Source organism: Capra hircus, chromosome 20, assembly GCF_001704415.2.
Source record: "Capra hircus breed San Clemente chromosome 20, ASM170441v1, whole genome shotgun sequence".
Taxonomy (NCBI): domain Eukaryota; kingdom Metazoa; phylum Chordata; class Mammalia; order Artiodactyla; family Bovidae; genus Capra; species Capra hircus.
The window spans coordinates 62,872,588-62,887,612 of record NC_030827.1 but is presented as its reverse complement, the minus strand read 5'-3'; the positions used below and the strand labels follow the sequence as shown (position 1 = coordinate 62,887,612).

At 38.2% G+C, this 15,025-nt stretch overlaps 1 protein-coding gene across 1 annotated transcript in view; it reads left to right on the top strand.

The window, feature by feature from the left end:
• Positions 1–15,025, top strand: part of MARCH6 (membrane associated ring-CH-type finger 6) — a 74,711-nt gene that overhangs the window by 20,898 nt on the left and 38,788 nt on the right. The window contains exons 2-7 of the mRNA XM_018065553.1: positions 773–869; positions 1,661–1,734; positions 3,521–3,664; positions 7,915–7,987; positions 11,871–12,039; positions 13,523–13,712. Coding sequence (XP_017921042.1) covers positions 773–869; positions 1,661–1,734; positions 3,521–3,664; positions 7,915–7,987; positions 11,871–12,039; positions 13,523–13,712 — 747 coding nt within the window. The remainder of the gene's footprint in view (positions 1–772; positions 870–1,660; positions 1,735–3,520; positions 3,665–7,914; positions 7,988–11,870; positions 12,040–13,522; positions 13,713–15,025) is intronic.

The window sequence follows — 15,025 nt, the reverse complement described above, 5'->3', positions numbered from 1 at the left end:
TCCCTGCGCTCCCGTAGTTTCTGCTTAAGGCGGCCTCTGGCTGTTCTCTCTGGCCTTCGTGGTCTTGGGATGCCCCCTCCACACCCTGATTGTGTGTGTGTCTGTTACAGTGTCTCCCTCTAGTGGAAGGTTGTCCCCAGAGCCGCTCACTGCTGTTTCTATAAGTCCTGAGATAACGTTTGTGTGAAGTTTAAAGTTAGGACTGGACTTAGGACTTTAAAATGTTAGGAGAAGAATGGTGATTGATTTTTGCAGTTTCCCTGGTGGCTCAGACGGTAAAGTATTCGCCTGCGATGCAGGAGACCTGGGTTAGATCCTGGAGTCAGTAAGATCCCCTGGAGTCAGTAAGATCCCCTGGAGATGGGCGTGGCAACACACTCCAGTATTCTTGCTTGGAGAATTCCTTGGACGGAGGAGCCTGGATAGTTATAGTCTGTTGGGTCGCAAAGAGGTGTCACCACTGAACGACTAAGCACCATGCAGTTTTAAAGAAAACCACTGTTTCTGTCATTTTCAATTTTTATTTATTTACAGAACTCTAATACAAAGAACAATTGACCTTTTTATATAATAGGGATTTTAAGTTTCAGGTATATTTGATTATCATCTTGATCACCCTTTTCAGTTCTCCATAATGTTGATGATGTTTTATGTAGTGACAGAGTCTTACTTTGACAAATAAAAACTTTTTCAATATTTTAGGTTTTGGTGGTCTATTAATTTTTTATAAGTTATAACCAAAATAATTCAATTTTTCTTTTTTCATTAATAGACATATGTAGAGTGTGTCGGTCAGAAGGAACACCTGAGAAACCTCTTTATCATCCTTGTGTGTGTACTGGCAGTATTAAGTTTATCCATCAAGAATGGTGAGTCATCCTTTTGGAAAATTTTTGCCTGAGCTTCACTTTTGTCATCTGTATAATAAAGGGAATTGTTTCAATGACTTTTTCTATAACTAGATATTAAAAAAAATTTTTTTACTGTGTTTGGAGATTATCCCTATTCCTTATTACCAAGCCATGTCATTTTGGTATATTGTCTTTTGCCCATTTATTTGTTTTTACTGTGGGGAGCTTATATGTTCATGGGGAGTATTACGGTTTTCTGGTTTTGCTTAGGATGGTTATAGCTTACATTGAGGAAATGCTTTGTGTCAGGGAATACTCAGTACTTCTGTACATTTTAGCTCATTTAATCCTTACAGCAGAACTGTGAGGTGGCATATTACTGTCATTCACATGAGGAAACTGAAGCATAGAAAGGTTAACTTCTCGGTGGCACAGCTAGCCAATTAGTGATAGGCCTGGCCACCAGGCAGCAGTGTGATTAAACCAGTGTTAGAACTGATGCTGTTGCTTGGAGATTCTTTTTATATTCAGTTATCTTTGAGGAGATTACAGTTTACAGTAATTAATAGTTCAGATTAATCTCAATTGCTTTTTAGTAGTAGAAACATGTGTTTTTTATCTTTATTTGTTATAATTCTGTACTCTTCTAGGGCATCAGTGATAAAAAAAAAAGTTAAAGATACTCTGAATTCAAAATTGTAAAAGTTCTGTGATATGTAAAACTTTAGTACAGCAATATTAGTTTTCAGTGAAACCTCAAAATTTCCTTGTCATAAATACTATACTTATGAATATGTTTGTAATTTCAGCTTAGTTCAGTGGCTGAAACACAGTCGAAAAGAATACTGTGAATTATGCAAGCACAGATTCGCTTTCACACCAAGTAAGTTCTTCAGAAGTTTATACTGCATTTCTAGATTATAACTGGCTACCTAAAGGTGTTTAAACAGTTTTAAAGCAACTATTTTTGATTTAATTTGTTTTTGATAGTAATAGAAGGTATTGCTATAGCATTTTGGAAACCATTTTTTAAAACTACATGTTAGCTTTTAACACACGCATGTGTGATTTAATTTGCAAGATATTTTTTTCTTTCTTTTTTATATTTTAGATGAGTTCAAACATATACAAAGGTATAATGAACCTATGTGTATCCATCACTCAGTTGCATCCATTTTCAACCCATAGCCCTTACATGTAGTCCCCTGTGCTCTTTAACAGCAAGCATTTATTATCTCATAGATTCTGTGGGTCCAGAATCTGGACCGACCTTTGTTGGATGTCTCTGGCTCAGCATCTCTCATACGCTTGTAGTCAGTGTTGTCAGCTAGAGCCCCAGTGTCATTCGAAGGCTTGGCTGGGAAGCTGTGGGGTGAGGTCTTTCTCTGAGCTCGCTCAGGTGTGTGTGAGGGGTCAGGCCCCCGCAGGCCGTTGACTGGGGGCCTCTCTCAACTGCATGTGGGCTTCTCTGGTGGTTCTCTGTGCTCTTGTTCCCACATCTCCATCCTTATTACAGAAAATCCCATGTATGATTTCATCTGTACATATTTTAGCATGTACCTCCAAGACAAGGGTTCTTAAAAAAAAAAAAAACACAGCTCTAATACCATTATTTACGCAGAAAAGTGAGTAATTAATGATGCCTTAAATTTGTGAAATATCTCATCCCTATTAAAATTTGGGATAGCTTTTGAGTTAAAATTGTGTTGGTGGTAATAATAACACTAACAATGAAAAATATTTAATTCACTTTTTAAAAACAAGACTTTTTAAGCTCAGTATTTTGTAAACCTATGGTAAATATTTTGCAGATCTTTAGAATTCCGATTATATTTTATAAGTCTTTTGCCTATTGATTTATATTAATATTATGTACCTTATAAATAAGTAGATGTTCGTACTGGCAAGGTATCAAGAATTTGAAGCATATTTTCATTCTGGGATCCTAGTACATTGCTCTTCTTCCTCTTCTGCCCCCTCCCCCAAAGCTTTTTCTGCTTTGGTGTTTGTTTGTTTTAAGCATCTTGAAGTGCTGAGTATAAATTCTGTGAACTAGTGTTAATTTTACTTTGTTTTTATGCAATGAGTATATGTGATTAAAATCATAACAGTTTACTATTTGAATGTTGGCTGTGCTAGAATGGGAGCGGGGAGTGGCTAAGGACCCCAGTGGGCTGCTGCTCCTGTAGGAAGTGGCTCTGCTGCAGATGCTGCGCACTGGGAGCGCTGCTGCTGAGGCTAGTACTGGGGGAGGGTTCTTTCTTGAGGACCTCTGTCAGCTCTATCATTTGCACCTGTACGCTTTATGTGATCTGTGATAACTCTGGAAACTAGTTGGTTATATTGTTTGAATGCTGAAATGTGTATGAGTTAGCCTTACATAAAGTTCCTGGCTCTTGAGTGAGGGGGGTGTGTACATCTCTTGAATCTTTTTTCCTGCTCAGAGGCCTATTTTATTGGCTTTTATATTTATGTAATCTGCTCTCATAAATGACTTCTGGGTAAATGTAGTATTATGTTGTAACTATTTGAATTATTTTTCATATGGGACAAAATACTTAAGTGCAATACAAAGGTCAAAAGTTAGGTAGTTCTGTATACCTACAAGTAACCTATTTTTGAATCTTCATGAAGTTGTGTGAACTTTTTCCTTTTCCCCCCTCTTACAGTTTATTCCCCAGATATGCCTTCACGGCTTCCAATCCAGGACATATTTGCTGGACTGGTTACAAGTATTGGCACTGCAATACGATATTGGTTTCATTATACACTTGTGGCCTTTGCATGGTTGGGAGTTGTTCCTCTTACAGCATGTGAGTATTCATTTCCCTGTTGCTGGAGTTAAGTATTACACAACTGTTTAATATTATAAAGTATTTTTGTTCAGTGATGTTTATTAGATATTATAATGTTGTATATTAGGAAAGCTTCATTTAGAACATGTTATTTACCTGAATGAAAAACCATTTTTTAACAGGTGAGCTTCTTAAATGAACGTGGGAAAGAAACACAGCATACAGAGGCTAATAATGAAAGTTCATGAGAGAATTGAAAAATGAAAATCAAAGCATAATTGAAAGGAAATTGACTTTTACTCTTTGAAGTTTATCAGAGCTTTCAAAAATGGCAAAAGATGTATTTTTTTGTAATCCCTTTTAAAAAACACATCCTCAATGGTCCTGAAGAGTTGGGAAGTGTATTTTTCGAATATAGGAGTACTTCTGGGAAATTGGTATTCTAACTCTTAGTTGATTCTCTCTAGGTTCTTTGTGTTCTTAAAGACATGGAGAGGAGTCAGTAGTATATGTGCCAGAGTATGTAGATAGCATTCTTTAGAGTTAAATGCAAACAAGATTTTTACATAAGTGTGATTAATATCCTCATGTCTTCTTAAAATAAATAAGCTTGATGAATTATGAAAATCTTATGAGAATAGCAGAATCGGTACTACTCACTTGAAGAATGAATTAGTGAGCTAGAAGATTGAGCAAAGAGTTCTCTAGGATATGACTCAGAGACAAGAAGTTGTAAGTATGAGGGAAAAAATTGAGAGATAGAGGCCACCTCCTGTTGTTTCAGTATCTGACTAGTAACTAGTTCCAAAAGGTGAGAGAGAGAGAGCTGACTCTGATAAAGGAAAAAGACAAAGCTAGGCCCATTCTAAAGTTTTCCAGTGCTGAATAGGGTAGTGTATAGGTATTATGCTTTCAGATTATCCTACAAAGTAATGACAGTCAGGCTGGCTGAATGTTAGAAGACAGCTGAAGCTTCAAAATTTGACAAAATTTTTGAACCTAAAATCTTCGAAAATTATTCTCAGATAGAAGGACAAATACAGACATTTCAATAGAGGCAAGGAGTTGGAAAGTTTACTACTTCAAATTATTTATGAAATAGTGTTTGAAGACATATTTTACTAAGGAGAGCAAGGAATCAAAGAGAAAGGTATGATTTACAAAGAAAAACAAGTACTTCTTATAGCTAAATTATAATTGTTATTAATCTACAATAATTGGAGTAGGAAAGGGCTGCCCATTCCAGTATTCCTGCCTAGAAAATTCCATGGACAGAGGAGCCTGGTGGCTACAGTCCATGGGGTTGCCAAGAGTTGGAGATGACTGAGCATGCATGCGCTACAGTTTTTTAGGTGTCAGTCTGAAACTAAAATTCTAGGCGATCTTCACATGAAAGAATCTTGTGAGGGGAGGATAGAAACGAGAGCCTTTTAGATTGTTTGTCTTACTTGCGGGGAAATTATAGATGCTTTAGACAAAACAAGAAAATATAGGCCTAGCCAAGTAAGAGTCCTGAACTAGCAAAAGTGATTAAGAACAGAGGTGCCACCACTGTTCAGGGGAGGAAAGATGGTCATTTCAGTAAACGGTATAGCATCAACTAGTTGGGCATATGGAGAAAAACGAACCATACCATCATCTCCCACCTGACCCAGGTTAATTTTAGATAGATCATAAGTCTGATTGTGAACATTAAAATTTTTAAAATTTCTAAAAGATAATATACTAGAATAACCATAGAAGAAAACATTGAGAAATTTGACTTAATTAAAGTTAAGGTTTTTAATTCATGCTTAGACATCCTTAAGAGAGAAAGGCAAGCTACAGAGTGAGAGAAGGTATCTGCAGTTCACATATCTAACAAAGGACTTGTATTCAGGATATACACAAGGAGTATGTAATAAAAGAACTATTAAATCTGAGAGAAAGGCAGACAAGCCAATTAAAACGTGGACAGCAGATGTGAACAGGTGTTTCTGGAAAGAAGATTAAAGAGCCAGTAAGCACAGGACAAGATGCTTAGTATCATTAGTCATCAGGAGAAGGTACAAGAAAGGTACTCTACAGAATCAGCAGAACGGCTGAAGTTAAGGGAAAAAAACAGTGCCAAATGCTTTTTATTAGGATGTGGATCATCTGAAACATGTATTCATCAGTAGTAATGAATATAAATATGGTATAACCACCTTGGAAAGCTGTTTGGCATTATCTGTCAGTGGTTAATATTTTAAATACATTATGACCCAGCAGTTCTATTTCTGGGAATATTGATTGCAGAAATATTCACAGGACACAGCCTTGTGTCCACTGAAAGACTTGTATATAATAGTGTGATCACTGCAGCTCTGCAGATAGTAGTTTAAAAGTGGAAGCACACGAGTAACAGTAGAATGGATACTGTGCACTTATCCCTATAATGGAATTCTACATAGTGATGACAAAAGAGCTGGCTGTCGTGACATAGGATAACATGGATGAACTTCACTTCTTTGAGAAAAAGAAGCCAGGCACAAAGAGTATGAATTGTATGATTGCATTTCTGTGACTTTTTAAAATAGGCCAAACTGATCTGCAGTGATAGAGATCAGAATAGTGGTTACCTTGTGCTGGAGATATTGACTGGGAAGTGGCTTGAAGGAGCCTTCTGGAGAGCTAGAAATGTGGAGAATCTTATCTGCGTGGCAGTTACTTGGATATATAGTGATGTAAAAATTCACGCAGATACACTTAAGATTTATGTGAATTTTACCTTTATAAAAAAGTAACAAAACTTAGAGGTAACTACTTGGAGAGTAGAAGTAAGATGGTGAGTTTTTATCCTAGGGAGTAGGAATAGGAGACAGTGAATAAAATTTGAAGTCCACCAAAGGACAGGAAAGACAAGAAGAGAGGACAGAGAAAGGGGAGTAAAAGTGATCACAGTAGCTCTGATCACTGTGTACATGTGAAAGTGTTCCACTATGAGAAAGAAGTACAAAACAGCCGGGGCTGATGTTAGAGAGATTTGTTAGCTAACAAAACACAGGAACAGTATTCACCAGCCAGGTATTCTTCAAGATGAAACACTTTAAATGAGGAAAAGCATTTTATTTTATATTAATAAAAGAAAACGTAAGAATTTTTATGCATCAGCAAACAGGACTTAGAACATAAAACATTCACAGCCATAGTGGAAAACTAACACACTTCTCTGAAATCAGCAGATCAAATAATAAAAAATTAAGTAAGGACTTTGAGGATTTAAGTAAGAGGTAACAGGCTTGGTTTCTGTTCTGACTTGTTTGCACATACACTCATACACAATTAAAATCTGTCATACTTCTTTCTTTAAGTTAGCAGTGTGCCTGTGACTGTCTCCATGTAGGAAGGTGTTGAACTACCCTGTTTTTAAGCACACTAGTAAGGAAGCCTTTAATTTATGAATCTATTCTCTTATCTACAGACAATTGGCCTTCTGTCAGTTTTACTTTGCTATAAACATACTTGCTTTGAATATTTTAAACACAGATATGAGCAATTTGCATTACAGAAAATCTGTTCCTATCTTTCTATTTTGACTTGACATTTGAAAACAGCCATTGAAGTTACTGTAAATTTTTGGTACAAGGCTATAGAGGATACTTAAACTAACACACAAGTACTGGTTTGAAAGAAAACCTCAACTTTTGGGCCCCATTTCCAAATCTATTCCTGCCTGTTCTGGTAAGAGGATAGGGAATGGCTATATATTGACCCTTACTTCATATTTTCCCTTCATGGCCAGATTGAAGATTTTGTCCTTTTGAAGACTCTTGAATTTGTGTTTTTAAAAAATTGGTTGTTAGTTTGCTATTCATAGCATTGAAGCATGTACTCCACTGAAAAGTGCTTTTAATTTCAGAAAGCATGTACCCCCAAAACTTCATTTTCATGAACAGATTCAATGAATTTTGAAATTCTAGGTTAAAAAAAATTCTCTGTATTATAATTTTGGAGATCTTTTCTGAATTCCTCCCCCCCGTTTTTCAAACATCTAAGCTCATTCAGTAAACACAAGTAAGTAAATCTAGAGAGAATCTAAACTTTAAACATTATTGTGTAACACTTACTCTTTACTATCACTATCTTTAATACTTGATCTTTTTTTTTTAGTTTAGTATTTTGTGATTCAAACTTGCAAAGACCAAGTGTTTATTTCAGTGGCATTCCCACTTTACCTCTGTTTAACTGAATGACTGTGTGAATTATGATGAGAGCTGTGACTGTGCTGTTGTGCCCTTCCTTGGCAGGCCGCATCTACAAGTGCTTGTTTACTGGCTCTGTGAGCTCCCTCCTGACGCTGCCGCTGGACATGCTGTCCACGTGAGTATTGAACCTCATAGCTGTGGAAGGCTGTGCGGTGGGAACGGTGCTCATCTGTTCTTCCACATGCTTGGATTTGTTGTGATTGGAAAAGTCCTTCTATTCCTCTTACCTATTCTAACAGCTACAGGGGAAGCAACTGATACATGTAAATGATGTTTTAAAACATACCATCTTAAAGGAGTATTTGGTAATGGTCGGAAAGCTAGTTAAATAAGCTGTCACATAGTGCGAGAAAATGTGTTGTTCCACGTAGCTGCTGAGAGTTCCTTTAAACATGTTTTTAACAACACAGATGTTTGAAGCCAGATACCTTTTTAAATTTTTTTTTTTTGATTGTTAGGTTATGGACTCTAAAAACTTGTTGACTGTAGCTTTATTGTATTTTAATTTGACATGAAGCATTATAATTGCAGTTTCTTGGGAAAGACATGTGACTTATATTTTTATTATTGATGTTAGAAATACTGTAAATGATTAACTGTATCAAGATCATTAGAATATTAAGCTTGCAAAAGATTGGACTTCTGTTTGCTAAATCTTCTTTTGTACCCAACTGACCTTAGGTTTCTGATCCCTATTCAGTAAAGGCAAAGGATAATATAGGACGGTTTTTCAGAATAGAGGCATTCAGATTATATTATGAAAACAAGCCAAATGACAATAGAAGAGTGCAGGAGAGCATGTTTCATTTCTGATAAACAAGAAATCAAGTCTCTGCATCATTATTTTGAATTATGGAAACATGAGATATGTAAGCAACTTGGTTTTCCCACTGGTGGTTTTACCTGCTGGTTTTACCCTTTTGGATAAAACAGGCAAGCTATTTATTTCTGTGTCTTTGGCAGTATAGGAAGCAGAAAAAAGGTTTTGAATTTCATTCACATTAGAACAGCTTCTGAAGTAATGTTCATAAGTAGATAGGAATCTTGGAAATAGGGCACTAATGGCTGTGGTCATGATAACAAGGAGAAGCAGTGATTTGACACACTTGACAATTTAGAAATAGTGTAATAATATTACCCTTTGTATGAAAATGCTAACCTGTGAAGTGATCCACTGGAAATAAGTACGACAGCATTCCTATATCTGGACATCAGATTTTTATCTCAGCCATCCAGAACACAATTTTAGTATGGAGGCAAGGAAAATCAGTCTTAAATGGCTGAAGTGTCATTCATTATGTCTCTGTGTTTATGACATAACTCACCTCTGGCTTTCCTTTAGAAATTGTATGCTAGAGAAAAGCTCATGTTAGAAGTATCAAGGGAGGTCAGAAACAAGTTAAAAGTGATGGAAGTTGCATTTTAACATCTATGAAGTAATAAAATAACTGTTTCAAACAGGGTGGTCTTGTTCCATTTAGTTTGAGGCTGAGTTGTATTTATCATTGTAACTTTTGAGAGAACAGTATAGCAGCCAGTCAGTATCCCAGTTGTTTAGAAAAGATGACTTGAGGTCCCATGTGTGCTGTTCAGTAAAGTGGGGTGTATTCCTCCTTTTATGGTTTCTGTTTTGAGTGGCAAAATATGTTAGTATTTGCCAAAGCTTAAATTGGGAGGCTTTGACTTTGTGAAAGCCAGGTGCTTATGGAAACCACCGTGCCAGAGAAGTTTCCGTGTTTCGGTCTCAGGGCAGTGTTCTACTTGCCTACCGCCTTTACTGCTTGTTGGTGGGACCGCTAAACATCTGATTGTTTGGCTGGTGTGATCATTTAGGTAGTGCATTGAGGTGGTAACAGAAGGAACCCTGGCACTGGAATAAAGTTGCAACTTTTTGGTGACCTTGGGCAAATCATTGGGCAGTTCGAAACCCTTGTCTACTCATCAGACAAAATTCACATTCAGTTTTTACGTGTATTGGTGAATTTAACCTTTGAACAGCCCACTCTTCAAAGTGGGCTGAACCCCCTCCCTGAGGCACATTCAGAGATTAAATTCACAAATATATGTGAAAACCATGTGTGAATTTTGAGCACTGTGTTACTCAGTAGCACAGTTACCACCAAAACACAGAGCTGCTGCTTGCCTTATGTTGGCAGGCTCCCCCTTTCACGCCAGCCTGATGGGTTAGGGCCACGCCTGAATTGCCTTCATAAGCTTCCTCAACTGATACTGGAAGAATGCTGGAGGCTCGGTGGGGATCATCGAAAGAAATTGTAAGCGTGGGTAGATTTTATAATCTCATGCTGCCTTTTAGAATGTGAAGAATTGAACCAGTTTTTCTGAAAGCACTTATAGTTAAATGACTTATTTTTTCTGAGTAATGTTTCATTGTCTCTATAGAATATATTTTTTGAAAGTTTACTTAAAATTTTTTAGTACCTTAGCAGGTGCTACATATTCCATAGCCCGGGTCTTCAACATCTCAAGGCACAGTCTGTCAGTTAACTATTACTACAAAACATGCTGTCTCCAAAACTTAGTAACTTAACGAGCGTTTTAATTCACTCGTAATTCCAGGGGTTAACAGTTTGGATTGGGCTCAGCGGGTAGGTTTACCTGTTGGACTTGCCTCAGTTATGCCTGCATGTCATTGGGGTGGGATGGTCTAAGATGAGGTACTTTGGTTCTTCCATACGACCTCTCTTCCAGAAGGCTAGTGGGGCTTCTTTACATGGTGGTCTCAGGGCAGCCTTCTAAAAGGGTGAGGATGGAAGCTTGGAAGCTCTCTTCTAGGCTTTGGAACTCAGGAATTCTCACTTATGGTGCAGATGGTTCCCAAACCAGCCCAGAGTTAAGGTGTGAGGGGAAAGCAGAGGATTCTACCAGGAGTCTGTCACTGTTTAAAGTCTGCGGTGACTGGTTGCTGTTCTTACTACTGGTGACAAGGCAGGAGGCAAGAAGGGTTCCCACCTATCAAAATTTTAATGTTCTGGAGGGTTCCTTAGCAAGGGGTTGATTATCATTCCTCTTTCTACTAAGATATATTCCAGATAGTATCTGAGGACCACATTATTTCAGTTTGGAGCTTAAAGGCTGAGGTCTCCCAAATTGACCCTTCCTTAAGTCTCCATGAAGGGAAAAATGTCATTTTATTATGATAGTGAATTTTCCAAAGGCTCCACAAATTCTTGAGTTAGCTTTGAATTATTTTAAAATCAGACATAGACCAGGGAAGGATATGCTCCTTCAGAGAGGAAAAGAACAAAGAAGTGTTCAGTAGAGTAATACTCTGTGTATTGACATGTGGATTGTACATGATCTGTTAGAATTTGTTGAGGAGCTAATATACTTTTAGTGTATTTGCTGTTAGCATTGAAATTCAGTCTGCCTTCTGAATGAGGCCTTGGTAGCGCTTCCCACAGGCGTCTTGCCTTGCGCGTTGTGAGCTGTGTGTCTGTCAGCCTTCCTGTAGTGTCTTTGGACCTTACTAGAGGCTCTTTTCGATTTGCTGATTCTGCTCATTTTCATAGGTTTAAGTATGAGCCAAGCAAGTTGGTTAAACTTGTGTGTAAAATAAGGATAAGGAAATTCTTAGTAAGTGTTGGGCAGAGTTATTTATCTTTAGTAAATTCATGCATTTAATACCTGACCTTTGTCAAGTATTTGGCTACTCTTATTTTTTGCTTGCTGCCTTCCTTTTTCTCAGTCATCCTCAAAGAGAGGCTGGATAGCTGGTTTATGTAGTTCTGATGTTATTCCTTACCTTCTATAATATAAACACATACAATACAAATACATAAATACATATATTTGACCCTCTTACAGGTAAAGTGCCACCATCCTCAAATAACTTCTTGAGAGACTGACTTTTACCAAGAATTTACCACTTTTTGGCTGTTCTTTCTAGATTTTTGTATAAAGTGAATGTTACCTTTGGTTTCTTAACTTGAAGTGTTGTTTGGAGTAGTTCTGTATACCTCTTTCTTTTTTTTAAACAGGGACAACTTGTTGGCGGATTGTTTGCAGGGTTGTTTTGTGGTGACGTGCACACTGTGCGCGTTCATCAGCCTGGTGTGGCTACGAGAGCAGATTGTCCACGGGGGAGCCCCAATATGGCTGGAGCACGCCGCTCCGCCCTTCAATGCTGCTGGGCATCACCAAAATGAGGTAAACCCCTCTGTCCCCAAATTCATTTGATCTGGGTGGGACATGAGAATTATTGTCCCCCTCCAGGATCTAAACCCTTGACTCCTGTGTCCCTCATTGCGAAGCAGGACAATGACAAGGTTTGGGAGAAGTTTAAGGGAGAGGTGAAAAATCAGAACCACATGGCTGTGACTTTGCCTGTTAGTTTCCCAGTGAGACTGGGGGCAGTATTAGGTTGTGTACTGAGTGCGCCTTCATTCCCTTCGCCTGGGCTAACAGCTGCCTGGAACTTAATATCCAAATCTCCTTCATGTCCTTTTGATGTGTTCCTTAACATTAAGGAGGCCCCTTGCTCTCTTTGTTCATTAGTTTCTTTATGTGTAGAACAACTCACCTTTGTCTTAAGCATTACCAAAAGTAGAAAAAAAGGAATATTGTTGATAACAGCCTTGTACAGTTTTACTTTTTCTTAATGAGAGATGGCATGCAAGATGAAGAGCGTTTGCTTGAGGCATTAAGAAGAGGACGGTATGATAAATGATTTTTAGTATCTTGTTTACTGAGAAACTACAGGGCTAAAGATGTCAAAGAAAAAAAACTGACACAAAAACAGTTGACACCTTGTAAAATTTTTATTATGAAAAAATTGACTATAAAATTAACTCTGTAAATGGTTAACAACAGTTTTTCATTTAAGTACCTTCGCTTTTTCTAGTGTTAGGATTGATTTCATCAAATTCCACCATACCCTTTTCTCTACAGATTTAAGGGTACAGCTTCTTTGAAAACTATGCATATGAGAAAATGGGACTATAAAGCAAGCATGCTTTTCTTAACCTAGTGTTAATACTTCATCATTGTATCTCATATTTGAAGCATGACCACAGTTCTCTTAAGAGTCTTTGTTACCTTTATAGGAGTTCAGTGTTTTAATTAACTGCAACTGGGTCTTTGCATTTGGTGGGTTGCAGAATTCAGGAAGAGGTGGAGAAATGAGTGTGTGGGAACTGATGACGTTCCTGTGGACAGGCTTAACCTGCAGTGCAGACTTCTGAGAAATCTTTCCTCAGGTGTTAAACTGATGACTGAGAATACAGTTATATATCAGTATGTGTGTAAACAAGCAAGTAGAGAGCATAAATACATTTTCATCCCTGAAGTGATCAGTAAAAACAAGAGGTTGCCTTATAAAGAAGGATTCTGAAATGATGTATTCAAAATAGCCAGATTTGTTCATGTATTTTCTGTAATGCTTCGTGAAATGTTAATCTCTAAATTATACTGAATGAACGTGTATACTGTTAAGTGAGTTTGTGTTCTTATATTACCAAGTTGGTCCAAATTCAGATATATTTAGAAGAGATGCCCTTGAGAGCTGATTTTTTGGGATTTTAGTAGAGTGTTTGTTTGCTAGTTTTGTTTTTTTAGAAAGGAAGGTACAATTTGGAAATACTGCAAAACGGAAACAAGTTAGCCAAATTTCTGGTCTGTTCTGTCATTTTAGGCTCCAGCTGGAGGAAATGGTGCTGAAAATGTTGCCCCCGAGCAGCCTGCTAACCCCCCAGCGGAGAATGCGGTGGTGGGGGAAAACCCTGATGCCCAGGACGAGCAGGCGGAGGAGGAGGAGGAGGAGAACGAGGAGGAAGACGACGCAGGAGGGGAGGATGCAGCCGACGCCAACAACGGGGCGCAGGGTAATGGCTGCGGCCTGTCCCCACCCTTTCTCTGTTCCCAGCTCCCCGGGGGAGGGCCGCAGTCTTCAAAACTTCATGGGTTTGAAGTTCTGTTTGTAACCTGATTTTACTTTATATTAGCAGACTTGCATTTATGGGCATTCATAAGCATGACATTCTTTTTAGCTATGAAGCAGGGCATGTTTTGTGTTTTAAAATTCTTCACACAGGACTTTTTAAAGGATGGATAGGAAGAAGTTATTTGTAAGTTGGAGTAGATACTGTATTTTTTAAAAAGGAATTTACTACCATTTTATCTGATCGCTTTGCCATCTTTACTGAGTCAGTGCAACTTCTCTTATTAAAGAAGAATTTTGAAGTGTTTTCTGCAGACCAGACATCACCCAGAGAAACTCATTTCTCATTTTCTGGCAGTATGTAAAAACTCTAGAATGTAAAAGAATGTCTGAGACTAGCCCACCAGTCAGCTGTCAGCAGTTCACCATGTTCTTTTCTCTCTCCGGCCCCAGAGGTTTCCTGTGAAGTGCTGCACTGTCTCTGGGTCCACTTATCATTGCTGAGTGTTCCCTCTGCCCCAGGCATGCAGACACCAGGTCCTTGCCTTCCTGGAATTTCTGGTCTAGTGATGAAGTAGAAATAATCCAAGTGAGCGAGTCTGTTATTACACAGTATGATAAGAGTGCAGCTTGCTCTGAGGGTGCTCCTGAGAAGAGACCTGTTTGAAATAATTCGCTGGGTAGCTAAGAGTAAGTGATCCCTGAGCTGTGGCTTGAAGGATGAGAGGAAGCCAATTGTATAGAGGGAGCAGGGGCCTTTGAAGGGGGGGGGGGGTGTGTTCCGCGGCTCTGAGAGTGCAGCCGCAGTGCCCCAGTGACACCTGGTTTCCCTGTTGTCTCATGCAGTGGGTCCTGACTGGACCCTCCTCCCTTCCTGTTCCACACAGTGTTTATACTGATCTCTTGCCCTTAAAATCTGTCAGTGATTTCCCCATTACACTAAAGAACAAAATAAAATCCAGGCTTCACTTTCCTTTTGTATCAATATGATCGATCCCCATCTGTCTTTCGTAAACATCCTCTACCACCCTCTTCCTCACCCAGAGAGTTCTAGTTGCCTGGGTTCTTCACTTTTCTCAAATCCACCAGGTTCATTCTTGATTCAGAGCTGTTGAGTTCCTCTATTTCACATAATCTTATTTATGTCCTTTCTAGCACTTATGTCACAGTCTGGAATCATCTAATTTATTTTGTATGTTGTGTTTGTTTGTTTTTTAAAAATTGCCTAACTAGCAAATATTCAGTGTGGAAAAATTT